Source organism: Microchirus variegatus (genome assembly GCF_963457635.1).
Source record: "Microchirus variegatus genome assembly, chromosome: 13".
NCBI classification, from domain to species: Eukaryota; Metazoa; Chordata; class Actinopteri; order Pleuronectiformes; family Soleidae; genus Microchirus; species Microchirus variegatus.
This window is the reverse complement of record NC_139814.1, coordinates 19768868-19795138: the sequence shown is the minus strand read 5'-3', so window position 1 is coordinate 19795138 and position 26271 is coordinate 19768868. Positions and strand designations below refer to the sequence as shown.

The window sequence follows — 26271 nt, the reverse complement described above, 5'->3', positions numbered from 1 at the left end:
AACAGTTGTCAGGCCTTTCAAAATTGTTTCCTATTACAGTGAGAGAGAGAGGGAGAGAGAGAGAGAGAGAGAGAGAAAAGCCTAGGTTGCGGCGTTTCCACTGTCATCAGGTATTAAAGCTGAAATCCACTGAAACAGATGTAAGAGATAATGTATAGTAGCATTAATGCTATGATAGCTTTACCTTCTCCAATTTGCACCAAACCCATAGAGAAAATCATAATTTTTATCTCACATAGACACAGCTCTGCTGATCTTTGGTCAGTTTGTGTCACCGATGTAAATCCCAGCATTTCAAAGGATTTCAAACACAGAAATGACAAAACGACACAGTTTGAACTTGAGGATGGAGTCAGCAGTGTCATCGCCAACTGTTTTTTTCTCTATGGAATTTGGCGAGGGAGAGTGAGGTGGTTGACAAAGCTGCACAAACGTTACTTTCCAGTGGCAACATAAATATTCTTATAATATCATAGACTTAAGCAGGTGTATATTTTTATCAGGAATGATAAAATACAGCCACTGAAGTTTGGCTTTAAGGGAGAATTTGGATGTTTCAGCTCGTTGTCATGGAGCTAATTTGGCCCACTGTGTATACGGCTGGTGATATTTAATTTATAACAACGATGTTATCACATGTTTTGCTTGACCTTCAATTTATTCGTATTAACATTTTTTCCATTTCAAATGCAGCAGCAGAGAAGAGATGGAGTTTTATCGGTATACTCCACGAAATGATATCAAACGTGGTTCCAGCACATGCTCGCTCTCATCACGCGAGCACATACGACTGAGGGTCATGTTCTGCCACTGGTGTTTATCCTGTCAGAGGTGAACAACACTCGTCGTGTCACTCAGTACGTGATAAAAGCCTTTTATCGTAATCCCAGCCTTGTTTGTTATTCCTCATTATTCACCGCCGTATTCATACGCACGTCTTCGCCCAATTAAAGCGGGGCGCAAAGTCCTCACTGGGCCTCATTAACTCCTCAGACAAAAAATAGAAATATACAGATAAATAAATAAATAAATAAAGCCACATGAGAAACACCTGGAAAAAAAGTGTATGTTTAGTTATTTTTAAGAGGAATTAATAAGGTTGGATGATAATGGACTTTTTGTCGATATATCGAGAGAGTGCTTGGACCGATAACTGATACCGATATATATATATTAGTATATATACATTTTTCCCTGGTGTCCAACTACAGAGGTCATTAAGTCTCTTCTGCAGTGAAATAACGTATATACTAACGTCATACTAACGTCGCAGCAAATAAGCCTTTTAGAGGACACAAGCAGCCTATTTAGCTCACTGCTCATAGAAATCTGATTATACGTTTTAAAGCCAATATCGGCCAATACTGATATCGTGCATGCCTAAAATGTCAGTGTACTTGTGTAGACCACAAAGTCCCCAGTTGGGTATGAAAGATAAATAAATATAAATACACAACATTTGCCAATCAATCTGAATAATTCAATGTCTGAAGCCTGTCGAGTGAACGTTTTGACAGATGTGTGATTAACAGACAGATGAATGGATGAATATCCAGTAGTGTGTGTGTGTGTGTGTGTGTGTGTGTGTGTGTGTGTGTGTGTGTGTGTGTGTGTGTGTGTGTGTGTGTGTGTGTGTGTGTGCATTTGGCTCTTTTAGCCACGGATCTGTCACATTTCTGACGATATCACTCAAGTTGTCAAGCGACACATTGGACATTCATGTCATAAAGAGACGTTCCTTGTATTTAGAGATGGATTAACAAATATTACTAATCCAACATGTTTTTTGGGACTGTGGGAGGATAAACATGCAGAGTCCACACAGGAAAGACCCTTGGTCAAACGGATGACCGTCCATGTGCGCTATAACAAATGAATTAAACATTAAACAGTCGCGTGTTTCCCAACGCCTCGCGACAACCAGCTACAATCTTTGACAGCACCACGTGAAAACGTCTCAATTTCACACTCCGTCTGTCCTCTGTCCGGCAAACTGCCCGAGAAGGACCTTGTCCACTTCCACCTCTCTCCTTTGCATTTTGCCCTTTCCGTCGTTCGCCGGCCGCGGCCATAACTCATCTTTTAGTGCCGCGTCTTGCCCGTGGCCACCTTCCTCTCAACAACACCATTAAATAGCCAGATTAATACCAGCCATTAAATCCACACATCGACTTTGGTGGCACTCATCATAGGCGGTGTATATATATATATATATATATATATATGAGTGGCTGGATCAAGGATTTGATGAAGTCAGACTTTCAGTAAATCAGTTAGCGAGGGACGATCTCATACTTCACGAGGTACGAGGCACAAACAAAGACGGGGACAGATACACGAGGATTTTTACAGACAGTAAACACGACGGAGGCGCAAACACTCAGATTTTTACGCTGCGATAACAAACTTAAGTCTTTATTTGAGACATAAAGAGACATTTTCATTTCATGATCATGTTCACAGATTTACTTTTTCATGGGGAGACTGTGGATCAGTGGTAAAGGAAGTCTTCTTTCAACCGGGAGGTACAGGGTTCAATTCCTAGCTCCGCTATGATGCACATGCACTCACTACTGTGTCAAACACTTGAACTTAAAAATCCAATATTAAATTATATCTTCATGTTTTTTTTTAACTAAAATCGACTCGTAAAAAGAACAGGCTCTGTCAGGCAAAACTATCAGACCTGACTGAGGGAGTGTTTGTGTGTATACAGCAGCAGAGCAGGGGAGGGCGGGTACAAGAAGAATTTACACCGTCAGGTTTTGTTTTTAGCAATAAACTTTACTTTTTAAACATTTTTGCGGACACTATTTTGTGTTTTCAGTTAAACTCCGCCCTTGTCCCACTTTGCTAGCTCAGTGTTTCTGTTGCCTCCGTCTGTCTTGACCTATAACAAATCACTTCCTGTGTGCAGCACGGAAAACGTCACCCGGCGACACGAGATCGAAAACACCGCCATTTGTTCAACATTTAAAGGTTACAAACTAGTTTTACATTTACGTTGCCTTTTGCACTGATAAATGTCACAAAAATACTCCAGATTATTTACAACTAGGGCTGCAGCGATTATTCGATTATTAATCACACAAGTTTTCCGATTTTTCAGCTTCTTAAATTTGAATGTTTTCTGTATTCTTTGCTCTATTTGACAAAGGGTAACACTGATTGACATTTTCTGGCCTTTCATGGACCAAATATAATCTACAGATTAATCAGTTAAGAAAATAATCCTGAGTTGCAGTCCTACTTACAACTGGACCGAAATTGCGTAGTAATCTTGCTTCTCCAGTGCAAGAACTCGCGTTAACTAACACATTCTCAATTAAATGAGGCACTTGGCTGAATCAGCTGTTGGCGAATAACCAGCTGAGAGAACTAAAGCTTCTCAACAGGACGGTGTGTTTTGAAGGCTGTGAAAAGCACCTTTTTTTTTTTCCCCGTCGTCGATGTAATCTAATTGGAAACAAATCAACCTTATTGGAAAATTCACTTAACAGAGGGCCGACCTGTCGTTTAACACTTATCTCTTCTCGCTGTTGGCGTCGCGTTTACCCATCATCCGCCAGTGTGTTCAGTCAATTCTCCCCCATGTCAGAGGTGATTACCCAGACTGGGGAAAAAGCCGGCGAAACATTGAAATGGCTCATGTGTAAGTGAATTCACCTTAAACACACTCGTTTCTTTTAAAGCGTGCCAGTCCTGAGAGATGAGAGCCGCCTCTGTGGGAGAGCAGTAAATCAAGAACCAACTGTGTCAAGTGGTGACCAGACATACTGTGGACTTTATGCTAAGCTAGGTCACTGCTGGCCTCGGTTGAGTTATTATCCCCATAAAACTTTGCAGCACATCCATTTTCTCTCTCTCTCTCCAGAGCGGCACTGCAATACTCAAAAGTACATCTAAATCAAATAAACTCCACTAGACGCAGACTATTGTGGATTTAAGTGCCATTTCTGTGCCGGAGCAGAGTTAATCTCCAACCGCAGATTAGAAATGTCTTTAAGCAGAGAGAGACAGAGGTTGGACAGGAACGCTCCATCCACTCAGCGGGGGGACAGCGAGACAGAGAGAGAGTCTGGAGTTCATTCCAGGGCGAGCTGTCGTCAGGCGCCGCGTCAGGCCGTGACGCGTGCAGAATGCTAAACGCCGAGCTCCGGATCCTGACCTATTTTCGTCAAAACTGACACAGAAGTCCACCGAGGGGCCCGGCTTACGCCCGCTGACCTCTGTCTGTCTCTAGAGGACCTCCCTCACTAGACCGGGACACACACATTTGAGGAGTTATCTTTGTCAGGACGCTGTAGTGACTTAGGTTCCAAGGGCCCAAAGTGATTTAGGAAGAAAGGCATTTAAATGTGCGGGTCTGAACGATTGTCTGAAACGGAAAAAAATGGGCTCATTGTATAGATTTAAAATGTTTTTTTTTTATATATGCTGCATCGGAGGTCTCAAACCCACAGGTTAGGGCCTCCAATTGATTTCATGCGGCCCACCACTTAATATTATTACAATGAGTTATTGTAATAAGTTATTTTTTAATTCACAGGATGATTTTCACTTCATCAAATCATTCCATATCAAAACAAAGGCTTTTATTTTGAAAAATCTGTCAAAAGGTCATCACTTATGTCATTATTGCGATAAAATGGAATATTGCGATTGATCGATATTCCTCAGAAATATGGGTCTGCCTCACAAGAACCATGTTTTGTCTCCATAATAACGTAAATATGATTTATTTAATGTTTTTGCCAGATTATACTGTTTCATCCTCATCCCTATTGTCTGTTTGGTGCTTTGTTTCCATATTTCCACTATTTTTTTCCTTTCTATTTAATCCTGGATTTCATGATTTCTTTGCTTGATAGCAACTGAGGAAGAAGAGATGTTGACTCTTACTTTTGTCTGTGAGCGTGAGAAACTGAGGCGGTCAGTGTTTGTGTCTGCTGAAACAATCGAGACAGCGACAAGGAGAAAATGTTTTGTTCCAACAGTTGGAATGAAAGGACCCCCCCCCCCTTGAGGACGATGACTTGCAGAAATCACACCGCACGACAAAATTGAAAGTGTGGCCATGACACGGGGAAATCCTACAGGTGTGTTTTTTCTGTCTTATTCTCTTACTCAAAGGTTATTTAGAGTTTATTGGCAGACATTTAAATATATTACCATTAAATCTACGGAATAACATTTAAATATGATAAAATAAAAGAAATCACAAATGATGAAGTAAAAAAAAAGAGTCCACATTTTTGGGGGAAAGCAACTGTACATTAGGGCTGTGCCACATGAGCTTCAAATGATATCACAGTATACATATTTCTGATGATATTACACAGATTTTCAAAATAAAAGTGTGTTCTGTGTTGAGATCAAGATTCATGATTGACCTATAACAACAAAACCCATACCCTAAATAACTCGTGGCTTGATATTAAGTGGCGGGCCGCATGAAATCAGTTGGAGGGCCGCATGTGGCCCACAGGCCATGAGTTTGACACCTCTGCCATACTTTTATGAGCGACACATTGTTCTTTTTATCTAAAAAAGTTATTTTATTCTACGCTGGTCTTGCCAGGACAAATATGGCGGCGGCAGCTAACGTTGCATAGATGTTTCACGATGAAATACAGAATACCTGCTTCACTTTTGTTCCATCACGACACTTAAATCCATGTTGAATCCCTCTAAATGTTAAAAATAAAAAGGTTGTTTTTTAAAATATAATCCAAGTTTCTGAAGGAAAACTGACCAGAAGTAAAGGAGTTGCCTTGCGTTTGAGTGGAAGTTGAAAGTGTTCCCCTTGTGAAAAGGACGTGTCCTCTTTTTATGTCTGGACTGATTTGAAGAGCAGAAAAAAAAAAACAGCTTCCAAACGTCCGTCCGTTCCAGATGTTACAAATCTCCGTCTCTGACTCGACAATAGCAGGCTACGGCTAATTACTGCTTCTGAAAGTACATACGGTGAGAAACGCCGCAGCTGCCGAGCGGGAGATTATTTTTTTGCCCGTTCACAGATATAAGCTCACGTCGACGGGGTTACGGTCGCTTCCGTTAACACTCGCCGTCTGCCGAGGACGCCGCGCCGTTTACGTCTCACGTGGGGATTACAAATGTGATCTGTAGGACTACATTTAATCCCAGCATCTGCTACAATCACCTGTGGGAAATCTCAGCCCCAGACAATTCACTGTGGGGTCATTATTTAAATGCAACATTAAGTATGATAGGACTTGTTAAGCAAGCGGCAGTTCTTCTGTGTTTCTTTTTTTTTTTTTTTTTTGCACTCTTTCAATTTAACAGGAAATGTGAGGTTGAGAAGTCGTGGTCCGTCCAGCGCCGCACTGAGAGCTTCACTCTCCGGCAGCATTAATCACCGAGCGTCTGTCCTCCAACTGATTACCTGTCATCAATCTTAGTTTGCTGAGCCCCCCCAACCCTCCAACCCTCCAACCCCACTACAGGAGAGAGCCTCTCGTGAAGATCTGATTAAAAATGTAAGTGACTCATAATAGGCAAAACGTGCCTGGAACCTCACAGTCGATTCTGCGACCGGGATTTATCTGCTCATCTCTAAATGTCCCTTCACCTGCTCCGGTCCTGATCACAAAGAGGAGACCTGCTGGAACAGAACCAGTGTGTGTTTCTGTGTGTGTGTGTGTGTGTGTGTGGTAGTCATTTGCAGCTGCAGACAAGAGGGGGAGTGACTTTGAGAGTGTGTCTGAGAGGCACATCCTGCCTGCAATTAAGGTGGAATCAGAGAGAGAGATCTGTGCTGCCTTGATAATGAGCCTCATCTGAATTATTAACTAGAGCTGTACCCCCAGGACCTGGACTCCCATCAGGCCTAGCTACACAACAACAGACACACACACACACACACACACACACACACACACACACACACACACACACACACACACACGCACACACAGACAGGGACGGTTCAAATCCATACAAACCTCCATCAAAACCCATTCTCGGTGTGTGCAGGAACTCAAAACTAATCCCATTTGCTGTGCAAAAATAAAAATAAAAAAAAAATAAAAAAAAATAAGGGCAGCACATTACTTGAAGTGTTGCTCATAAGGCATTGCATCAAAAGCCCATTATAAACACACTGTGAGTGCATGATGATTTATTAAAATTGGTACATAGTCTAATGAGAACAATATGCAGAAAGTTAGCGGGTTGAATACTGAATGAGGCAACTGTGTCATTAATCCCATTAAAATTTAGAGCAATTTCAAATGCGTGATTACATTATAACTTAACCGATACCAGTGGGATTAGGAGCAGGTTGTTGCTGGTGTGGATTGATGGATTGGGGTTGCGTGGATGACTGAACTTTGCACGTAAACTGCTTGTGATGTTTGACTTAAAAGGTTGTGAAAATCAATGATTTTTTTTATGCTTGTAGCTCTTTGTCAGAACAGAAATATGAAGAACTCTGTGATTATCATTAATGTGCTTGTGTCTCCTGAACATCAAAACATGCACAGTGTACTATAAGTGCCGTTGTATGAACTATGGAAAATGTACTCTTGTTTAATTGTATGACAAATTAAGAACATGTTGTCTCTCACACCAAATCCCATAGAGAAAAGGTCTGTGTCACTGTTTGCTGTGATGTCAAAATCCCTGGTTCTCTCTATGGGCTTTGGTGCAGGAGAACCATGACCACCAGCAACACTGAGTCTTTAATGTAATTTTCGAATGCACACTATACAGTTTTTTTGGCAGCCATTTTCTGTCTATTGTTTCCACATGGTAGAAAAACCAATCAAACACATGTGCTTGGACATATATATTTTTTCAAACTACACTGTTGTGTACGGAGGAGCATCGACCATCATTGTTTTGATTCGGAAATCAATCTCACCTGTTTCACATTAAAACTGCTGTCAGATAACTTTTGGCTAACTTCCTGTCCGTTGCCGTCATTAGCATTCCTCCCCAAACATTACCTCATGACTGTGTTTGGTGAGGGGGCGGAGCGATTGTCACTGAGTTCTAGCTTCTGATTGGTTGGTTAATTGTCTGAAATAACTTCATTATTTCACAACTATAATGCGTCTTCGTTGAATTATGTAATTTAAAGGTGCCATATGTAAGAATGTGGCCAAAAACGGTTACTACGTTCAAATTCAAAATACCGAGGTCTTTTAGGTTTGGTTTTCTGACGTAACTGGCAACCCGTGGTTGCTCGGCAGCTGAGACTCTACTGACTGCTGCAATGATTGGTAGACGGCGGTAGGTGGCGCCACATGCCAAAACATGATTTCAAAACATAAACATGATTTGCAGTCTGCAAAATATATTCTTTTAATGCAAATATTTTGGCTGAGCTGTTGTTGGTGAGTTCAGTTTGTTATATGAACATTATTCCTGAGTCTCTGTGACATATTAGGAGGATTTTACGGCCAGTTGCTTTAGATTTATTACATAAGCAATTGTATCTTCTGTCTATCGCTTTATCCTCCACATGAGGGTCGCTGGTGCCAATCCAAGCTGACATAGGGCGAAATGCGGGGTACAACCTGTACAGGTCACCAGTCCATCACAGGGACACACAGAGGCAAACAAACATCCACTCTCACACTATCACCTACAGTCAGTTCAGAGTGTCCAATTCGTCTAATCCCATAATGTCACAGGAAAAGATCCCGACTGTGAATGATAACATTATCTTCAAACTGTAATGTAATGGCAAAAAGGTCAAGGGTTTGGTTCCTGGGTTCGACCAAGGTCCTTTCTGTGAGGAGTTATTTTGGTAATTAGAATCTGAATTGACCATAGTTGTGAATGTGAGAGTGAATATGTTGATATGATGGACCAATGAGTTGCTCAGGTTTTACCCCCATCTTTTGCCCGTCACCTGGAATAGACTCCAGACCCCCTCCTGGGACCCTCATGTCGAGTGAGTTTAACATACTGCGACTCCAGGACTGAGTGTAACAGACGCAGCAGATTTTCATATCATGTAGAAGCTAATGAGGAAGCACAGATGACGGAAAGACCTGCAGGTACGTTCCCCTTCAAGGCCCTTGTTAGCGGCGTCACAAGTTAACTGACCTGTTCGTGAGTCGCTGTCTTGACAGAGTGTTTTTGACAAGCGCGCTCTGCTCAACATCTGAGCCAGACTCGCAGAACATCCTGAAGCCCTTAGGTCTGCGAGACAACACGGAGAGAGAGAATGTGTGCTGGGCCGACATTTTACGACACACCACCAGGCACCGTTCCCAAGATCTGCCTGCCTCGCTCGCTGTTGTGTGTCTGGACTCGGTTTTTTCTCTCTCTGGAATTTCCGCCTGTAGAGCGTTTCTCAACATTTTTATTCCAGCTGATTTATTCCAACTGATTGAAGTGTGAGGGCTGAGGGCGAGAATATTATGTTCTATTCTAACCACGATGACTCATTAAAGCAGAGAACACCCGCCTCCACTGTCGGCGCATCCCTTGTTTACATCGCAGCCTCTCTCCACATTGAAGTGATATGTGCCCGCGTTCTATTCGAGTGCTCTTCTCCAACTTGGCGTCGACGGACGAAAAAATCTGTCCGTCTCCACGCAGCCTCCTCCTCTCCATTCAAGACCTCAACGACTCTTCCCAACTGTTTCCTCTCCATTCACACAGGACGGAAATCGGACGAGCTTTGCCATCGTCTCTCATTCAACAACCGACCCCCATCTCCATCCAAATTCCTCTTCCCATTCCCCACCCCCAGTTAACGCAGCGCCAAAGCCCGCCAACTCAAGAGCTGCCTCTCCTTCTGCTGCGCCTTTGTGATAATAACAATAACTGTGTAGCGGTGCAGAGGGCTTTCTGTTGAGCCGGTGCCAGGCCGGCTGGCACACCAAACCCTCTAAGCTTGTTCCACCATCTCCAACCAATTCCCCTCTGTCTGGGCTGGCGCTGGAGCGTCAAAGGCATTAAGGCTGCTATCAATGTGCTCAGCAGCAGGAGCACTCGCTCTATATCTTTTCTCTTTTCCGCCTCTGTCCCTTTCTCTCCCACTCGATTCTGAATCCAGTTCAGCAAAGCAAAGGTTTCATTGGCAGGACAAATGATACCTTTGTTCTGCAAAATGTCTCCTTGCTTCACTTTCTCTCCATCGCCTGCGAGTGGAATCTCAGCGGAGGGAAAAAAAAAAAGGTGATGACCATCAGCGTGGGCGAGAAAGTGTGTTTTTATGATGCATTACGAGCAGATTAGACGCAAACTAACCTGAAGAAGACAGGCTGACAAATCTTCACAGCTGTCAAATATCAGCTTTTTCGCAGACTGCATATACGGAACTTTGTCACATTTGCGCCCCAAATAATTTATTCCGTCTTCTTCAAAACAAACACAGGTTACATTCTGGGTAAATAAGCAGAGATCAGTTCAGATACGAGAAAAAAAAAAATATTGTGACGTCTTATTCCAGACAACCCTGGGTTAAACTCAGCCACACAGACTTTGTAGTGAGGCAGCTGTCTAAAACCACATGTAAATCAATTATCAAAATAACACAAAGCATCAAATAATCAAACTGATTCTCCAGGTCGATTGATGTCAAATGTGTCGCCTCATCCTTTCTGCACTAAAGTTCCTGATTGATGTCAGTCAAGAAATTCCCTCGCTCGTTTTTTTCAAAGTTTCTCACACGGCCTTAACCTTTGGCTTAAGGCCTTTGACGACTCTGAGTCGTCTGTAATGACGTATGAGATGATGACTGAAAACAGAACTTTAACAACTCTCTCCTCCGTCCTCGACGGTGTTTACCCAAACTTTTCTACGAGACGACCCACTTAATCACAATCACAATAATCAATCGTGGCGGCAGCACATTTGTGGAAAAGAGGTAGCAACTAATGTATGTAATGTAAACCCTTAAAGTAATGTATGTAACCTGTTAAATTGTTTACAACTTCATTTTACACACATTATTTTAAATGCGTACACACAAATCTTACCTAGACCCCAAAAAACTCTCCTGCGACCCATCTTTGGGTCCCGACCCAGTTTTTTAGGGATCCCTGCCCTACAGTGTGTATACATAAATCCAATCAATCAATGTTATTTTATATAGCACCTCAGAAATACCTGTAAACAAAGTGCTTCACATAAAACTACAATAAAATAACTACAAAATACAAAAAAAGTTAGAAAGTTGCTAGCTGCTGAATATTAAATAAAACTGTGTTTAGTTTACTTTTAAAAACAGTCATTGAGCAGCGACAGCAAAGGTCACCCCCCCCAATCCCCCCCCCCCCCCCCCCCCCCCGCTGTTTGTATTCTGACCCGATGGACGTCCACTCGCTGTTTATAAACGCCCTGTTGTTTTCAAGAGTAAAAGTGTTCAAATCAATGCTGAAGTTCATATATAACAAACGGGGGGCGACGTGTTTGCGTACATGTATAGTTCTGCACACACACACACACACACATATATATATATATATAATACAGTACAGTCTGTACTCTCACTTAAATAAAATTGCTTTATTGGAAAAGACACAGCTGTGTAATAAATGGGCAGCCTCATAAACGTGTGTCTTAAACAGTATAATACAGTTCTGCACAGACCTGAGACTGAGACCTTCACCTGACTCCGATCCCAACGCCATAAATTCCCCTTTATTTCATCCACCGCTGACCATTAGCTGACCGCACTAATGAAAGACCTCGGCAGCACTCTAATATCACTCCTTTTTTACTTTTACAACGAGAGCACTATGTTTACTTCCTGCCGCTTTCTTATGAGCGCCAGAGTGTAAACTTTATGCCCGATTCAATAACCTCTAAAAAAAAAAAAAAAGCCTCTGTGGCATGTACAGCGCTTCCCGCAAAACAATCCCACAGTGCCACCAGTTGCATTTTATAGACGCAAAAATTACAGCTGTGCAGCTCTTGTCGCTGTCAGCGAGGAGGATTTACGGGCGTCTGAGATGTTGACTTAGCGTACGGTTCGTTTTTTCTGTTTTGTTGCGTCTCTTATTAACAGAAGTGCTTTTTCCAACACAGTAACAACCTCTTTCATTCGTCCTGTTGGGACTCGGTGCGTCGACTTCGGGAAAAAAAATCAAAGGAACAAAAGAGGGATATTTCTTTTCTTAAAAGCATCACATTTGAAAGGAATTACAGGGTTAGCATACGTGTGACGTAGCCTTTGAGCATCACAGTGTGAAAAACGCACAAATCGTTAGATACGGTCATTTAGAGCAAACTTGTTTTGGTCCTTGATTAATCATTTAAGTCCGATTTTAAGACTCTTTGTTGCATTTGAAAAGTACAAATACAAAAAAACCACCAGTAAGTTTTGTTGTGAGCACAACTTCATAATGAGAGAGGAAACTTGACAGGTTTTATGTTCATGTATAACTGAAATATAGTTCCTTTAAACTCCTTTTAACTGTAAAATACAGTGTAAAAATGTAATAAATAGATATACAGGGTTTAACAAATGTATTAGACCACCTTTGACAAAAACAAAGGGCATGTTTTTTTTTGTTTTTTTTTAATCTTTCAAAAACGTGTTTAAAATTATTATTAATATAATTGTTATTTATTTGGGAAATAACAAACTGAATTCTCCTTTTTTTATATACCCAATTTTGAGCCAGCTCACAAATGAATCAAGCAGTATATTACAATAAAACCATGTTTCTGTTCAGGTAAATAACTATAATTTGACATTTTAAGCCAGAAAATGAATGTGCTTTACCATTTTTTTCTAAAACAGTAAATTTGAAAATGCATGTTTGATAATAATAATTATAATTTAGCATTAAAAATAGATTAAAGAGCTTCTCCATACTGGTGTATTAACCATTGCAGAAACATAAAAAAATGATTTTGATAATTAACAATGCTGTTAATTTAGGGCAGCTGTGGTCTAATAAATGTGTTAACCACTGTATAACACTGATATTGACCTGGTGTCCCTGTTTAAGAGCGAGGTTTACTCAACACACAGATTATTGAAGTCATCCATGGTTGGATTATGTCAATAGTTATCAGTGGTTACAGTTCAATGAGATTTAATGATGAAGAAGAACTGAGGGTCAAATAAACGGTCATGGACAATCCGATCACATTGTTCATTATGTACAGAGTCATGTTTGGACTGTTTAGTTCTTATTTTTAAGAGAACAACATCTGTGTCTTTGAAATGACTCGGCACAAAATGTGTTATTAACAGCTTCATAAATGGTCTAAAACTGACTCAAATTGACTTTGTGATATCGGTCCCATCTCCTTGTGTGTATGTTTTTTGCGAGTAGCTGTTTCTCCCCGGACGTAATGATAACTTTTGTCGTTTGCCGTCACCATAAATAAAGGCTAACAACCACTCGCGTGACAGAACGTCTCAGCGTTCGTTTCACTTTTGGCTCGGAAAACAAAACAAGGAGACACGTGAAAGAGAGGGAACTGTGGATTAGAATCCGTGAGGATTAAGGAGCGAAGGAAAGAATGAGGACGAGGAGAGTACTGCATTGGTCTCAGCCAACAAACGACTAAAGGTGCTCTTTATTATCACAGCACATTTACTCCCACATTATTGCGTCCTTGGCCGTCCTGCAGGTGGAGCCGGCGAGCTCCTGCAGTACCTGGCTGCCTGCAGACGAGCCCAGGCACAGACACTCATCACATTGCAGTGTGTGTACGTGTGTGTGTGTGTGTGCGTGCATACCTCCCAATCACCACCAACCACCTACAGACTGGACTTACTTCATGACCAAACCCAGTCTCCCGCCTCAGCTGCATGAACAAACACGGCCAAAACACTCGACTGCAATTAGTTGAACCTCAGTCAGAGAGGAGTCAGGCACAGTAGCCGTCACACTGCACCCCCCCCCCCCCCCCCCACACACACACACACACACCTCGACCCCCCCCCCCTCTGCCACAGGCTTGAGCAACACTGGGCGTTTTCGGACCAAACAATTATAGGAAGCAGCCACAGGGGAGCTAACCCGAGAGCTACCCACCCTCTGTGGCTTTTTCCTCTGTTTGCGTTTGCGCCATCAGCAGCAGCTGAGGTCAGGTGGTGTAAAGTCGTCGGCCTGTGGTTCATAAGTGACGACATTAACGGTGGCTCAATACAACTTTATTTAAAAAAATCTCTGATACCTTTATCACAGACGTTAGTATCTTCCGTTATTAGTCCAGTACAGCGGTGGTTCCCAAACACTGGATCGGGACCCACAGATGGGTCACTGGAGATTTTTAGGGGTCAAACCAAAAAAAATCCTAATTTTTCCAACAAGATTTACGTGTGCATATGTTTTAAATAACATACATTAAATTAGGTTTTAATTAATCTACTATACAGCTCTTGGAAATGTTTACTTTACCTATTGAAATTTATATTAGCTGTTATAGATATGACTCATCACATCTTAAAATAAGTCAACGTCTCATATAATCACAATATTAAGGTTGATTTGCTTTTTGGTCACATGACATTAATGTTGGACATCTCTTTTTGAACCATTTATGAGATTTGTATGGGTTTTTGGGGTTGGATTGTAATGTATTTCAAGTTTCTTTAACAGCTTCTTATCCAGTGATTTTCACCCATATTGGACCAATACTCATTCTGATTGGTTCCCTAAATCTAAAATCTCCATATATACAACAAAGTCTATAGCATTACAATAAATCCCACTTCCTGTGAGTTGTGAACGTGCCAACAGTTCTACAAAACTACATAAAAGTACTTCTAATACAAAAGTGCATACTACAGTGTGTTTTTATACAGTCTTGGTATCACTCATATTGTGGGGACCTGAACCTGTTTACACACCCATATAACGGGGACCTGTGTCCCTTAAGGGGGACAAAAAAAGTCTATTGATTGTAAATCAATCAATGTTAAGGTGAGAGCATGTTTGAATGTAAGGTCAGGAAAGGTTAAAGTGTGTCTCCAGTCAGTGTGTGTGTGTGTGTGTCTCTGTGTGTGTGTGTGTGTGTGACCACAATCAAAGAAAATCCATACACCGCTGTTGTAAAAGAGAAAAGTGTAAACATGGAGAAGAAATCCATTCCGCTGCTTTACCCTTTGCACTTGACACTGAAGACAAGTGAGAGACACCTCCACTGTGTGTGGGAACAGAGTGTGTGTGTGTGTGTGTGTGTGTGTGTGTGTTCTTGTTTGGGTGCCATTGTGAGGACCAACAAAAACAAAACAAAACTGTATACGATCCGTCAGCCTTTTTAAGACTGTTCAGACTTGGTTTAAGGGAAAGAGGGTTTAGGGTTAGGTGGTGGTTAAGGTTAGAGTAAGGAGCCGTCTGTGTTGTCAGGACCAGTAGTCCTCATGGAGACCAAAACCTGGTCCTAAAGAGGCAGAACCTAATTACCGAGGAACTGGGTTAAGTTAAGGGCTAAGATACAAATAAGGTTAGGTTGTTATTTGGTTACGTTAGGGATGTCACTTTGTTTAAGTCAATGAAGTGTCCTACGAAGGATATGTGTGTGTGTTCTTGTATGGGTATTTTTGTGAGGACCAAGAAAATACATGAACCAAAGGAGTGAGGACATTTTGGGGAAGTGAGGACATTTTTTCACATTCTGTCATCCCTTAGAAGTGCTGTTATGGTTGGGTAAGAAACGGGTTCAGGTTATGGTTCGGCACTTAGTTGTGGTGGTTAAGGTAAGGGTAAGGGGCCTGGCAGTGTATTATGTCGATGATGTGTCCTCACTAAGATATAAAAACAAGCTCTTAAAGGCGGGTCATGATAATCGCAGGAGTCAGATTTCTCTCTCATTTATCCGATGCAGCAAAATTTTACACCGCTTTACAAAAATGAACAACAATCACTAAGGTTGTGTGTATACAGTACATATATTGTACTCGTGTGTGTGTGTGTGTGTGTGAGACCCTGAGTGTTTCAAATCCCATTAAAAATCGCAGCCAACTGTTGCCCTTCAACATGTTTTTTGTTATTGTCGAGGAGGAGTGTTGTTTTTGTGCCTCGACTCGGAGACTCTCCCTCCTTCCACCAATCAGCTGCGCGGACAACTCTGGCCAATCAGAGGCTCCGCACGGGGAGCTGGGACGGGAGCAAAAACATCGAGCAGGACGGATGGGACACAAACAAACAAGAGCCGGGGAATTAAAGCCTGCTTTTAAATCCAATTTTTAAAAGCCCCACCATACCATAAAGATTGGACAGGAGTTAAATCAAATGGTGATTTTAGTGAGATTAATCTGTGTTTTAATACGGCTCAACTGGAGGCTGGTATGGAGCCAAATGAGATGTCAGGGCATCGAATAAAACCCTGTGTGTGAGGGGGGGATGAATAAATGTTAAATATTATTCTGTGAGCACATTAGAACATAAGGAGAAGGAGATAGATGATCAACTCCATTTAACTCCATTTAACACACACACAGCTGCTGTGAGATGTCCATTAATCCCACTGTGACTTCTGTTTCCTCCTCTCATATTAACATCAAATATATCATTGTTGTCACATACTGTATAAAGTAAAGTGGTGGGAAGAAGCTTAAAGGGGCAGTCTGTCAATTTACAACGTGCGGGTCGAAAACAACCGTGATGTCACGGTGATGTCATCACTCGTGGTTCTCTGAGCTGAAGATTTAATTTATTTAAAGACTAAAGATATCTGCTGTTTTTGACAGTGAGCATGTTTTCTTTAAAGAGATAGGTTTTTTTAAAGTATGGCTGCATGTACGTTTTTAGGTTCTGCTCGATCGCTTCTGTTTTTGTGATACAACGTTCCCACACCAAAGTCCATAGAGAAAATTAGCGCCATTTTACACCACAGCACAAAGGGAGTGTTTGATCCACTGCTGCCTCCATATAAGTTCAAATATGTTATTGTGTCACTTCTGTGTTTGAAATCCTTCTTCTGGATTCACCTAAATGACACAAACTTACCAAACGAGGCAGCAGTGGACCAGCAGATACTGTGTCCCTGTGAGCTAAAAAATGATGATTTTCTCTATGGGGCTTTGGTGCGGGAGAGTGAGCGGGTTTACAAATCCTCGATTTTCGTCCGTCTAACAGTGACATAAAACATCACACGTGTTGCTAAACTATCAAAGACTCGAGCAGGTGTAGATTTTATGACGCGAGTCTTTCGTTAAGTCTGTTTTTCCCTCGATCGTCTCATTCTCGGGCTTCTGTTTAAATAACCCCCGTACTCTCACTTTACTGTCAGGGAAAAAAAAATCCTAAAGTGCTTGAACGAGCCTTTAAACATGTTTCCTGTCTGTCCTTTAGTTTATCCTCGTGATGTTAAATGATGTGTCTCGTCTTAAAGCTCCCAGCCGGAGCGAAGCCTGCTGTCACGTTTAACAAGCAGGGAGTTACCAAGGCTGCTCCTGCTCTGCTGGACTCAACAATGTGTGGAGATTAGACATTAAGTGCACGCTCTACACTCTTTGGTTAAACTCCAGCTACGAACAGAAGAACATAAAAGACAAGTGGAAAATGCAGAAAAACCAGATTGGATTCTGCTGTTTTTCTTACAGATTCACTATCATCGGGACTGATGCAACAAAACAATGTGGATTATTAATTACTTTTTGATTTCATTTTTTGGCTGTAATTGTTTTTTTTCCATAATTTATTAAATATTTCTTGTATTTTTTTCCTCATATAATCCGTATAATCCTTTCTTATATAATCCTTATTTGTCATATTCTGTTATATATGTGAAAAACCTGTATATTTTACATTGAGGGAAACATTTATCTCTCTTATTCAAGTGATATTTTATCCCTGTGTTTGTGTTTAAATGAGTTCTGTCAGGTTTTGTTGAAAAAAATTGAATCAGATTAAGCAAAATACAGTGAAACACTGTGATGTGAGCGTGAAAGGTGACACGTGGGAGGAAAAAAACTTGCAGCAGAAAGCTTGAAAACAAAAGATCATTAATCCTCACACAGCAGGAAATCTAAGCAGATTACAACAACCAAACCACTAGATTAACCTCATATTAATTTGAATTTAAGGAGATAATCTGTAGTTACATCTGTTTGCTGTGACACCCTCGTGTCGTCAGGTCTTGTTATTGTGCCTTTAACCCCGCTCCCCCCCCCCCTTTTCGACTTGACTCGTGCCATGCTTTCGCACCGGGTGCGCGTATTTCAACGTGCGCGCAATGGGTGGAGAAATGAGGTGGGGATGGGGGGTTGGAGGGGGGGGTTCATGTGCACGCTCCTGTCGTGGACGCTGGCAGATCGGACCCGAGGCACAGTCTTGTCCCCGGTGTGACCCGGTAACGCAGAGAAACCAGACACTTAACGAATGCGTCACGGCGCGTAATAGGCGCCTTCATCCAGAGGAGGAAGGCGTTTGACTCCGTGTGGCTTTTTCTCTCCTACACGCACACAGGCTGCAATCCCCCCAAAAATACTATGAACCCAGTGAACCCTCATCCAGCCAGGCTCACCGCCCCTTTCCACACACACACACACACACACACACACACATACACACAAACACAGCTCTGTGGAGTAACACGGGGACACGCCACTGACATAAATTGTTGCAACCAAGGCTCAATTATGTGGCTTTTTCAAATATGCAGAGAAGGAGTTTTGCTGCAGACTCTAAATATAGAGAAGCTTCTCCACTAAAAGCTTCACCATGTGCTGTTGTGGTGGATTCTTCTTTTCATGTGGCCTTTATCCTTCTTACCTTCCATCCGGCTGAACTGTTGCTGTCGCCTTTATCCTTGAAATATGGAACAAAGCGAACCATCCAGTCATAGATCTGGGACAGGGTGAGCCTCTTGTCGGGCGTGCTCTCGATGGCACGGGTGATGAGGTCCGCGTACGACAGGTTCCCCCACGCGTTCCGCCGCGAGGACTTGGCTTTGCGCAGCTGACCGGCCGCGTCGAGCGCAGCCCCGGACATGCAGGCGGGAGCGGCGACCACCGGGGCCGGCGCGCCGGCTGGATGCTTGATCTCCGCCGGCGCGCCGCCTTTCCTCTCGGCGCGGCACGCGGGCACGTTGTACTGCTCCACTTTGACCGACGCCAGAGCCAGACCCCGGCTCGCGTCTTCTCCGCCCGGGAAATCCTCGGGACACGGCAGCGGCCAGGTGCACGAGCGCGAGCGACCGTGAGGCTCAAATTCCGAATCGATATCAACCTGATGCGCGTCCATGCTGCCGTTCTCCATCATCATCAGCATGGTGAAGAGTGGTGTCCACAAACAAGGCAAGGTCACTCGGATTAAAGCACGCGCCAGTCAGTGCCAATGTCCAAACTGCTCCTTTTAAACCAAATTAAACAAAAAAAAGAATTAAAAAAAGAAACAAAGGTGTGTTTTCACACAGAGAGGTGAGTGTGAAGGAGGTGTGGGCTGTTCTCATTCTCCTCAGTGCAACAATGTGGCATCATCATCATCATCATCATCATCATCAGGACAGATGAAGGTGTATCCGAGGCACCAACAACAACACTATCAGTGTCTCTTCCATGTTAATGCGTGAAACAATCACAGACACTCACACATCCATCATGGGGAGAGAGAGAGAGAAAAAAAAAAACACAACCCACAGCAGGTGTAGAGAGAAACGTCTGCTCCTGCTGCAGCAACAGTTGATCCACTCTGACAGATCAGGTCCACGGCAGGTGAACACAAACTCACAGCCTCCACACTCAGGGAAAAAAAGAGGGATTGACTTGACAATTTCGTCCTCCAGCAGCAGCAGCAGCAGCAGCTCTGCTCTCTGTGCACAATTCACTGGTCACCAGCGCAGTTACTCCCATAGAAGCGTAGAAGCAGCAGGAGACTCTGATGAATCATTGATGCGAAGCCGTGGATTTTCCAGACGCACGAGACGAGGAGACAAGGAAAATACAGGAGAGGAGAGGAGAGGAGAGACCCTCGTGGGTTGGATCTGGAGCATCCTCCTCCTCAGAGCGCAGACGCGTTTCTTCTGATAGTAGAGCAGATATTTCTACCTTTGTCTGCTCACATGTCTCTCTCTCTCTCTCTCTCTCTCTCTCTCTCTCTCTCTCTCTCTCTCACGGCTTCATGCCACTTAACTGGAGCCTGGAATAAAGTGGAATAAAGTGCTGCCTCCATATAATTGGACGCCGCCTGAATCAAGTCACTCCCTCCAGAACAGGTTTCCAGAGAAGGAGGAGAGAGTGTGTGTCTGTGTGTTTGTGTGTGTGCGTGTGTGTGTGTGCGTGTGTGTTACATGCTTTCACAGAGCGTCTGTCGTCTCTTCAGGTGACACAGTCTTCAGTCTTCATGAGCTCTGGTTCATTAAAAAAAAAATCACTGTAGACTTTCTTCTTTGTGTGTTTAAAATGGTTAATTAACAAAAAAAATAAAAAATAAAAAAAAGATTTTAGTTCATCACTGAGAAAACTCATCTTCATCCACACAAAACCACTCCAAATGACTCTTAATGTTGTAGTACACATGCCAGGCCTTTATGTGGCGCTGTTGCGAAGAAAACGTTGAGCATAAGCACCTTTAAACAGATGAATTTTCTAACTGTAAACTGACGTTTTTGGAATAAAGCTGTTGTTGATGATGAACAAATTATAATTTTAATTATTCGTAATCATCAATGTAATTCTTAAGAACTTGTTTCTCTTCAAATATTGTGACTTTTTTTCATATCGTTATTCTCATAATGTTGTGACTTTTTTCTTGTAATATTGTGACTTTTTTGTGATATTCTGATTTTTTTTGCTCTATTTGCGTAATATTGTGACTTTTTCTTGTAATATTGTGACTTTTTCTTGTAATATTGTGACTTTTTCTTGTGATATCGTGACTTTTTCTCCTACAATTGTGACTTTTTATTGTAATAATGTGACTTTCTCAAAATACTGTGACTTTTTCTCAAAATATTGTGAATTTTCTTCACATTATGACTTTATTCTCATAATGTTGTGGGTTTTTTTCTTGTAATATTGTGATTTTTTTCTCGTAGTATTGTGACTTTTTCTTCTCATATTGACTATGGCTGCCCTCGGATGTGTTAAGTGAAATATCGTAGTTATGCTTTGTTTAATTAAAACACATGAATTATCCCTTATCTCGCTGCCATCTCAATTTTCAATTTGCTTTAGACTAATGAGTGAGAATTTGAAAAATCACGTCATTCTTAAGTTCCAGCGACTTAGAAACAATAATCCATTGCTTTATTTCCTGTTAAAACAATGCTCTTCTTGTCCTGTCAAAGAATATTTAATTGTCTCTTTTTTCAAAAGTTACATACTGCAGCTTTAATCACATTCCTCTTCTCTCTTTCTCTCATAATAATCTGTGTATGAAGCTAAAATCAGATGAGCTTCTCTCTGCTCACACACACACACACACACACACACGCTCTCATCATCACATCCGTGTGATTTAAACTCATGGAGGTCAAAGTCTCCCGGCACAGGTTCCCCTCGCTGTCTTTGTCACACTCCATTTCCTTTGGTGGCTCTGAGTCCATAAAGGCCGAGCTCCATCAATAGCCGCTCTGTGCGCCGCGAGCTCCGCTGGAAACCCCCCCAACCCCCCCCAACGCTGATAGAGAGGCTGCCGCTCTCTGACAGCCGGTTGTCACTGACAACCATAACCTCAAATGCACCTTAATGGAATGCTTTCATGAGGGCTAAATGGGCCTATCAAAGTGAAGGCAGTGAGCATTCAGTGTGTGACAGAGTGAAGGGAGGGAGGGAGAGAGAGAGAGAGAGGGAGAGAGAGAGAGAGAGAGATGCTGTAAATGGGAACAAACAGAGGGAAAATTCAAAACACATGGCTCTGCGGTTTGGAGGGGAGATTTTTATGTGCCGCAGAGAAGTTGTAACAGGAATGTGGTGTGACTCCTCTCATATGGAATGAAAACAGTGCAGCCGTGCCAGCAGCAGGGGTGGATGGAGAGGGTGTTCACACACACACACACACACACACACACAGAAAAGTCCTCCTCATCACCACAAAGGTGATGTGCCGCCGCCGTCGCCGCACAAACACGGAAAAAACATGAGTCACGCGGCTGGACACGACACGCACCAGGCAGACAGACAGACAATTACCTGACTTCACACACACACACACACACACACACACATGGGCGGGTGTTTGTTAAAGATGCTGTGGGCAGTTTCTTTATTTTTTAACGTGACTACGTGACTCATGTTTACGTTCAGAACTCCACTCATCGTTCACTGTCGGATTAACCGATTCAACTGGATTAGGGTTTTAGGTTAGTGTTTATTTTGCCAAACATCAAATATTAAACGATCTGCATATTGACGACCCATATTGCTTCCTGTCGAGCTGCAGGTTCTCTGATGCTTACAAGAAGAGACGATAATCATCTGTTTGTTTTATTTTGTTTTTTTACAAAAGTGATAATACCTGGCACCTGGTACGTTTTCAGGCCCACTTTACATGACGCTTTTCGCGACAGCGGCGAAATTTCCCTTTAGACACACCGCCCGGAAATCTGGCAGGACGCCCGCGGCGCTTACAACTTTCCTCTTTACTCGCTCGACCGTACGATCATATCCGGCCTCCCGCATCCGCTGATGCATTTTTACGTAGGTCATCTTGTTCCTGGATGACTCCAGCTTCTTCTGGATCTCGTCCTCCGACCAGATACTGATCAGGCACTTGGTTTCGGAGGTGCTCCACGTACAGCGTCCAGCGCCCCTGCTTTACCCCCGCCATTTTTTTTGGGAACAAAAGTCCCACGGTATACGCTAATTAGCGCACGCTGTATGCTAATCGCCTAAACCCTGACCCCTACCACTGTCGCGAGCCCGACGCGTTCTCTTTATACGCACTTTTAAGTTGTCGGGAGAATCCCGCTGAGTTGTCGGGCGACCACTTCGCAGTTGTCGGGAGAAAATTTGAAGACAGCAGTCCCGCTGTCGCGAAAAACGTAATGTCAAGTGGGCCTTAGTAAACGCTATGGCGAGGTTGCGAGTCATGAGCGCGACGTCGCACACAAGAATCAAAGCGAACAATGCAGAATTGTAGATCAGCTAAAAAAAGACCTGAAAACATGTGCTAATCTCCAATATTTAGCAAAGGAAATGTCTCAAATCTTCAAATTTCCAAGTTTCCAATCCTAAATTCACAGTTCTTCTCAGCCTCATTATCCTCTTCTCGCCCAAAGCTGTCAAACTCTTCTCAAAGTTCTCCATCGCAGCTCAGCGTTCTTCCAGCACTGCTAACGCTTGCTTACGCTGCAAAGCAACCTTTAAAAAGAGACGAATAAACCCAAAGAGATGGCGAGATTGCCTCTTTTCATCCGTTGCATATGAAGTGTGCATCCATCTGTTTGTAATCAGCTGGTGGGAGGAACTCAGGACGCAGAGCCTCCATCTTTAAACCCACCAGGTCCCATCATGTCCTGACAGGCCCAGGTCAGGTATATCCTCCCTCTGCAGCACACACACACACAGAGAATGACTGTATTACCCAACTTGACACCATCAGCTGTGAATGTGAATCTGAATGTGTTTGGGTCCAGTCTTATCTCTCCCACGCGCCTCATTCGCGACAACAAATAAACAAGGAGACGCTCCAAAGAAAATCTGCCTCTGCTGACATTACACAGACAAACAAACGGCCACTGACGAGACACAGGGCGAGCGTTCACGTCGCTCCAAAGGGCCGGGTCTCCTCGGTGATCGTTGTGTCACGTGCGTCGCATTTATGGCCAATTTCTCTGCTAATGCAGCTTTAAAATACGAAGGCGGTGGATGAAGAAGGCAAGAAAACAAAAACAAAAAAACAGCTTACACGGGTTGTTTTGTAGGCCACTGACGTGACCTACTTTGTCATTTAAATATGGAAACTTGTGAAATGCGCAAACCACAGTGTCTTGTTTTTATATTTCTGTCTGTACATGGCATGAGAAGGGAAGCTTTGGAGCTGCTGTTTGGCATATTTTTGTACTGTTGCTGCTTCCTCCTGCTTCCACTTTGTTGTGCTGCATCACACACACACACACATTGGACAGAGAGGGATTAAAGGAATAGTTCAGTGTGATTTTATGAGGTATCGACACATATTCAGCCACCACCCTGAGACACAGGCTTCTTCTTACTGGAAAAACATTTTCTGCCAGTGGGGACACAAGGACAAACACATTCTAGCCATGTAAAAAAAAAAAAAAAAGAAAAGAAAAAGCTCACCTAATAAAATCCATGCCTGCTTAAGTTTACTATCCGGAAAATATGTTTATTTGACCTCATTTTTCCAGCTGGAAATGTAAGTTTATGTCGCTTATATATATATACGTTCCCTCCCCTCACACCAAAGTCCATAGACAGAAAAACATACATTTCTACATCACAGCTCACAGGAGTTGTTCCCCAACTGCTGCCTCCATCAGAATGTTTACTTGTGTTGTTGCTTGATTTCAGTGTTTGAAATGCTTTACTTGGATTTGTGTAAGTGACAGAAACTTAACAAACGAGGCAGCAAAAGACCAACAGCTCCTGTTTCCCCGAGAGCTAAAAGTTTTACTGAAACAACAGCCTCACTGTTCTTTTTAACACACAGCATCTTAAGATTTGAGTTGGATTTTTTTTTACTTTTTGGTTTAGTTTAGCTTTACTCCTCTTTTCTTTTTTTTTAGCTCGACATCACAAACTTTCATTTCCATCACCCTTTATTCCTGAGAGCAAACACTAATTGCGTCTCCTCCGCAGGTCTTCCTTCCTTCCTCATTTTCGTGCCTTATCCAGCGAGCCAGTCAGTCAAACCTTGCAGGATTATTGATGTGTTTACGGGCGGAGAGGGGGGACGCCACTCCCTGCCTTGGGAAAGCCTGAGGCTTTGGACTGTTGAGTAACTGTCTGCTGCCACCAGTGGCTCCAAATCAGCAAAGTTGGGACACACGCTCCTCTGGGCTGATAATGAGGCCAAACTGACTTTTAGATTCACCTGCTCCACTTCACTGTGGATTAAAGCCACGGTCTGGGAAAACTTAAACCTCCAAAAAGCAGCAAGGATTCAACATGTTAAGTTACCTGTTATATCTAATGAAGTGAAAGTTAGTTATTGTTTCTAAAACTTGTTTTCCCAGATTCATTTTAGAACAAAAGTTTACGCCCTAAAAGCCCTGTTTTTCTATCGTAAAAATCTATTTCTGTGAGAATGACATGATGAAGTAAAATATGATACCTAGATTTTAAAATGAAATCCTTCAAAACAACACACTTTTAATACTGACGCATGTTTAAAGCTGCAGTATGCAACTTGGAGACTGCTACTAGAAATAAGCCAAGTATTATTTTCTTGTTTTATGCACATTTTGTTTGGCTAGAATATGATAAAAACTATAATTTTAGCCACTTTCTAAATTGTAATATGCCTTAAAACAAGAAAAATCAGGAATAAATCCAGGAAATGTTTATTTAAAAATCATTCTTATTACATTTTCTTGACTAAGCCAAATTTAAGAATTCATACCTGAGAATTTCTGATATTTACTCCCACACACACCCATCTGTGACGGTGAATTTCACTTTTGTATTCAACACAAGAGAGAAGAACAAGATCAAAACAACAACAAGATCATTGTTCTCCATCTTCTACAGCTTAAGATCATTGTTCTAATAAGAAATAAGAAAAAAAAAAAATTGTTTCTTGTGTTGGGATTTCACATCAACCATTGTTTTATTTTAGCTGGTTACTGATAATTAAAGCTGAACATAAGCTATAATATTTTATTAAGATACAGTTTGATGTTTTTACTTAAAATTGGGTTGATTTTCTCGTACAAAACTTGCTTGACAGAAATTATTTTATTTATTTAAGTTTGAGATCTAAACTGTGAAGATTTGCGCCTGTATCAGTAAATAACGATAATGTGATACACATATATATGATCATTTACACCTGGGGAAAAAAAGGCAGTGTCGGGGTTTATTTACTCACTTTATTCTCACTTCAGTTACTCACTGCAGCTTTAAATCTTAAAACCAGCTTCCACCGCTAATGAACCCCCGTGAAGGCTGGTCCAGTAGATGCAGCTATAACATGTTTCTTCTCTTATTTCTACAGGCTACAGCAGCTCAAGTCATTAACCGGCAACATGTGCAACCAAAGAACAAAGAGATGAGATTTGAACTAGCTCGAGGAAAGTCAATTACTCTACTAAACTTTGTTTCAGTCTTCAGCCTGAAAGAACCTCCCGTCTTTCTTTCTTTTCTTTTTTTTTCTTCTTTTTTTTTTAAAAACTTCATCACTCTATAATCCCTCCTCCGGCCCTCCCTCTCCTTTACAACCAAGCCCACTTACATAAGAGCGCTGGAAGTGTTTT

The 26271-nt window shown here is 42.2% G+C and overlaps 1 protein-coding gene across 1 annotated transcript in view; it reads right to left on the bottom strand.

Moving 5' to 3' along the window:
- Nucleotides 1–19163, bottom strand: part of foxo6b (forkhead box O6 b) — a gene marked incomplete at both ends in the record, with an annotated part of 48687 nt that extends 29524 nt beyond the window's left edge. Inside the window, one exon of the mRNA XM_083900261.1 lies at nucleotides 18666–19163. Coding sequence (XP_083756387.1) covers nucleotides 18666–19163 — 498 coding nt within the window. The remainder of the gene's footprint in view (nucleotides 1–18665) is intronic.
- Nucleotides 19164–26271: the final 7108 nt, after the last annotated feature.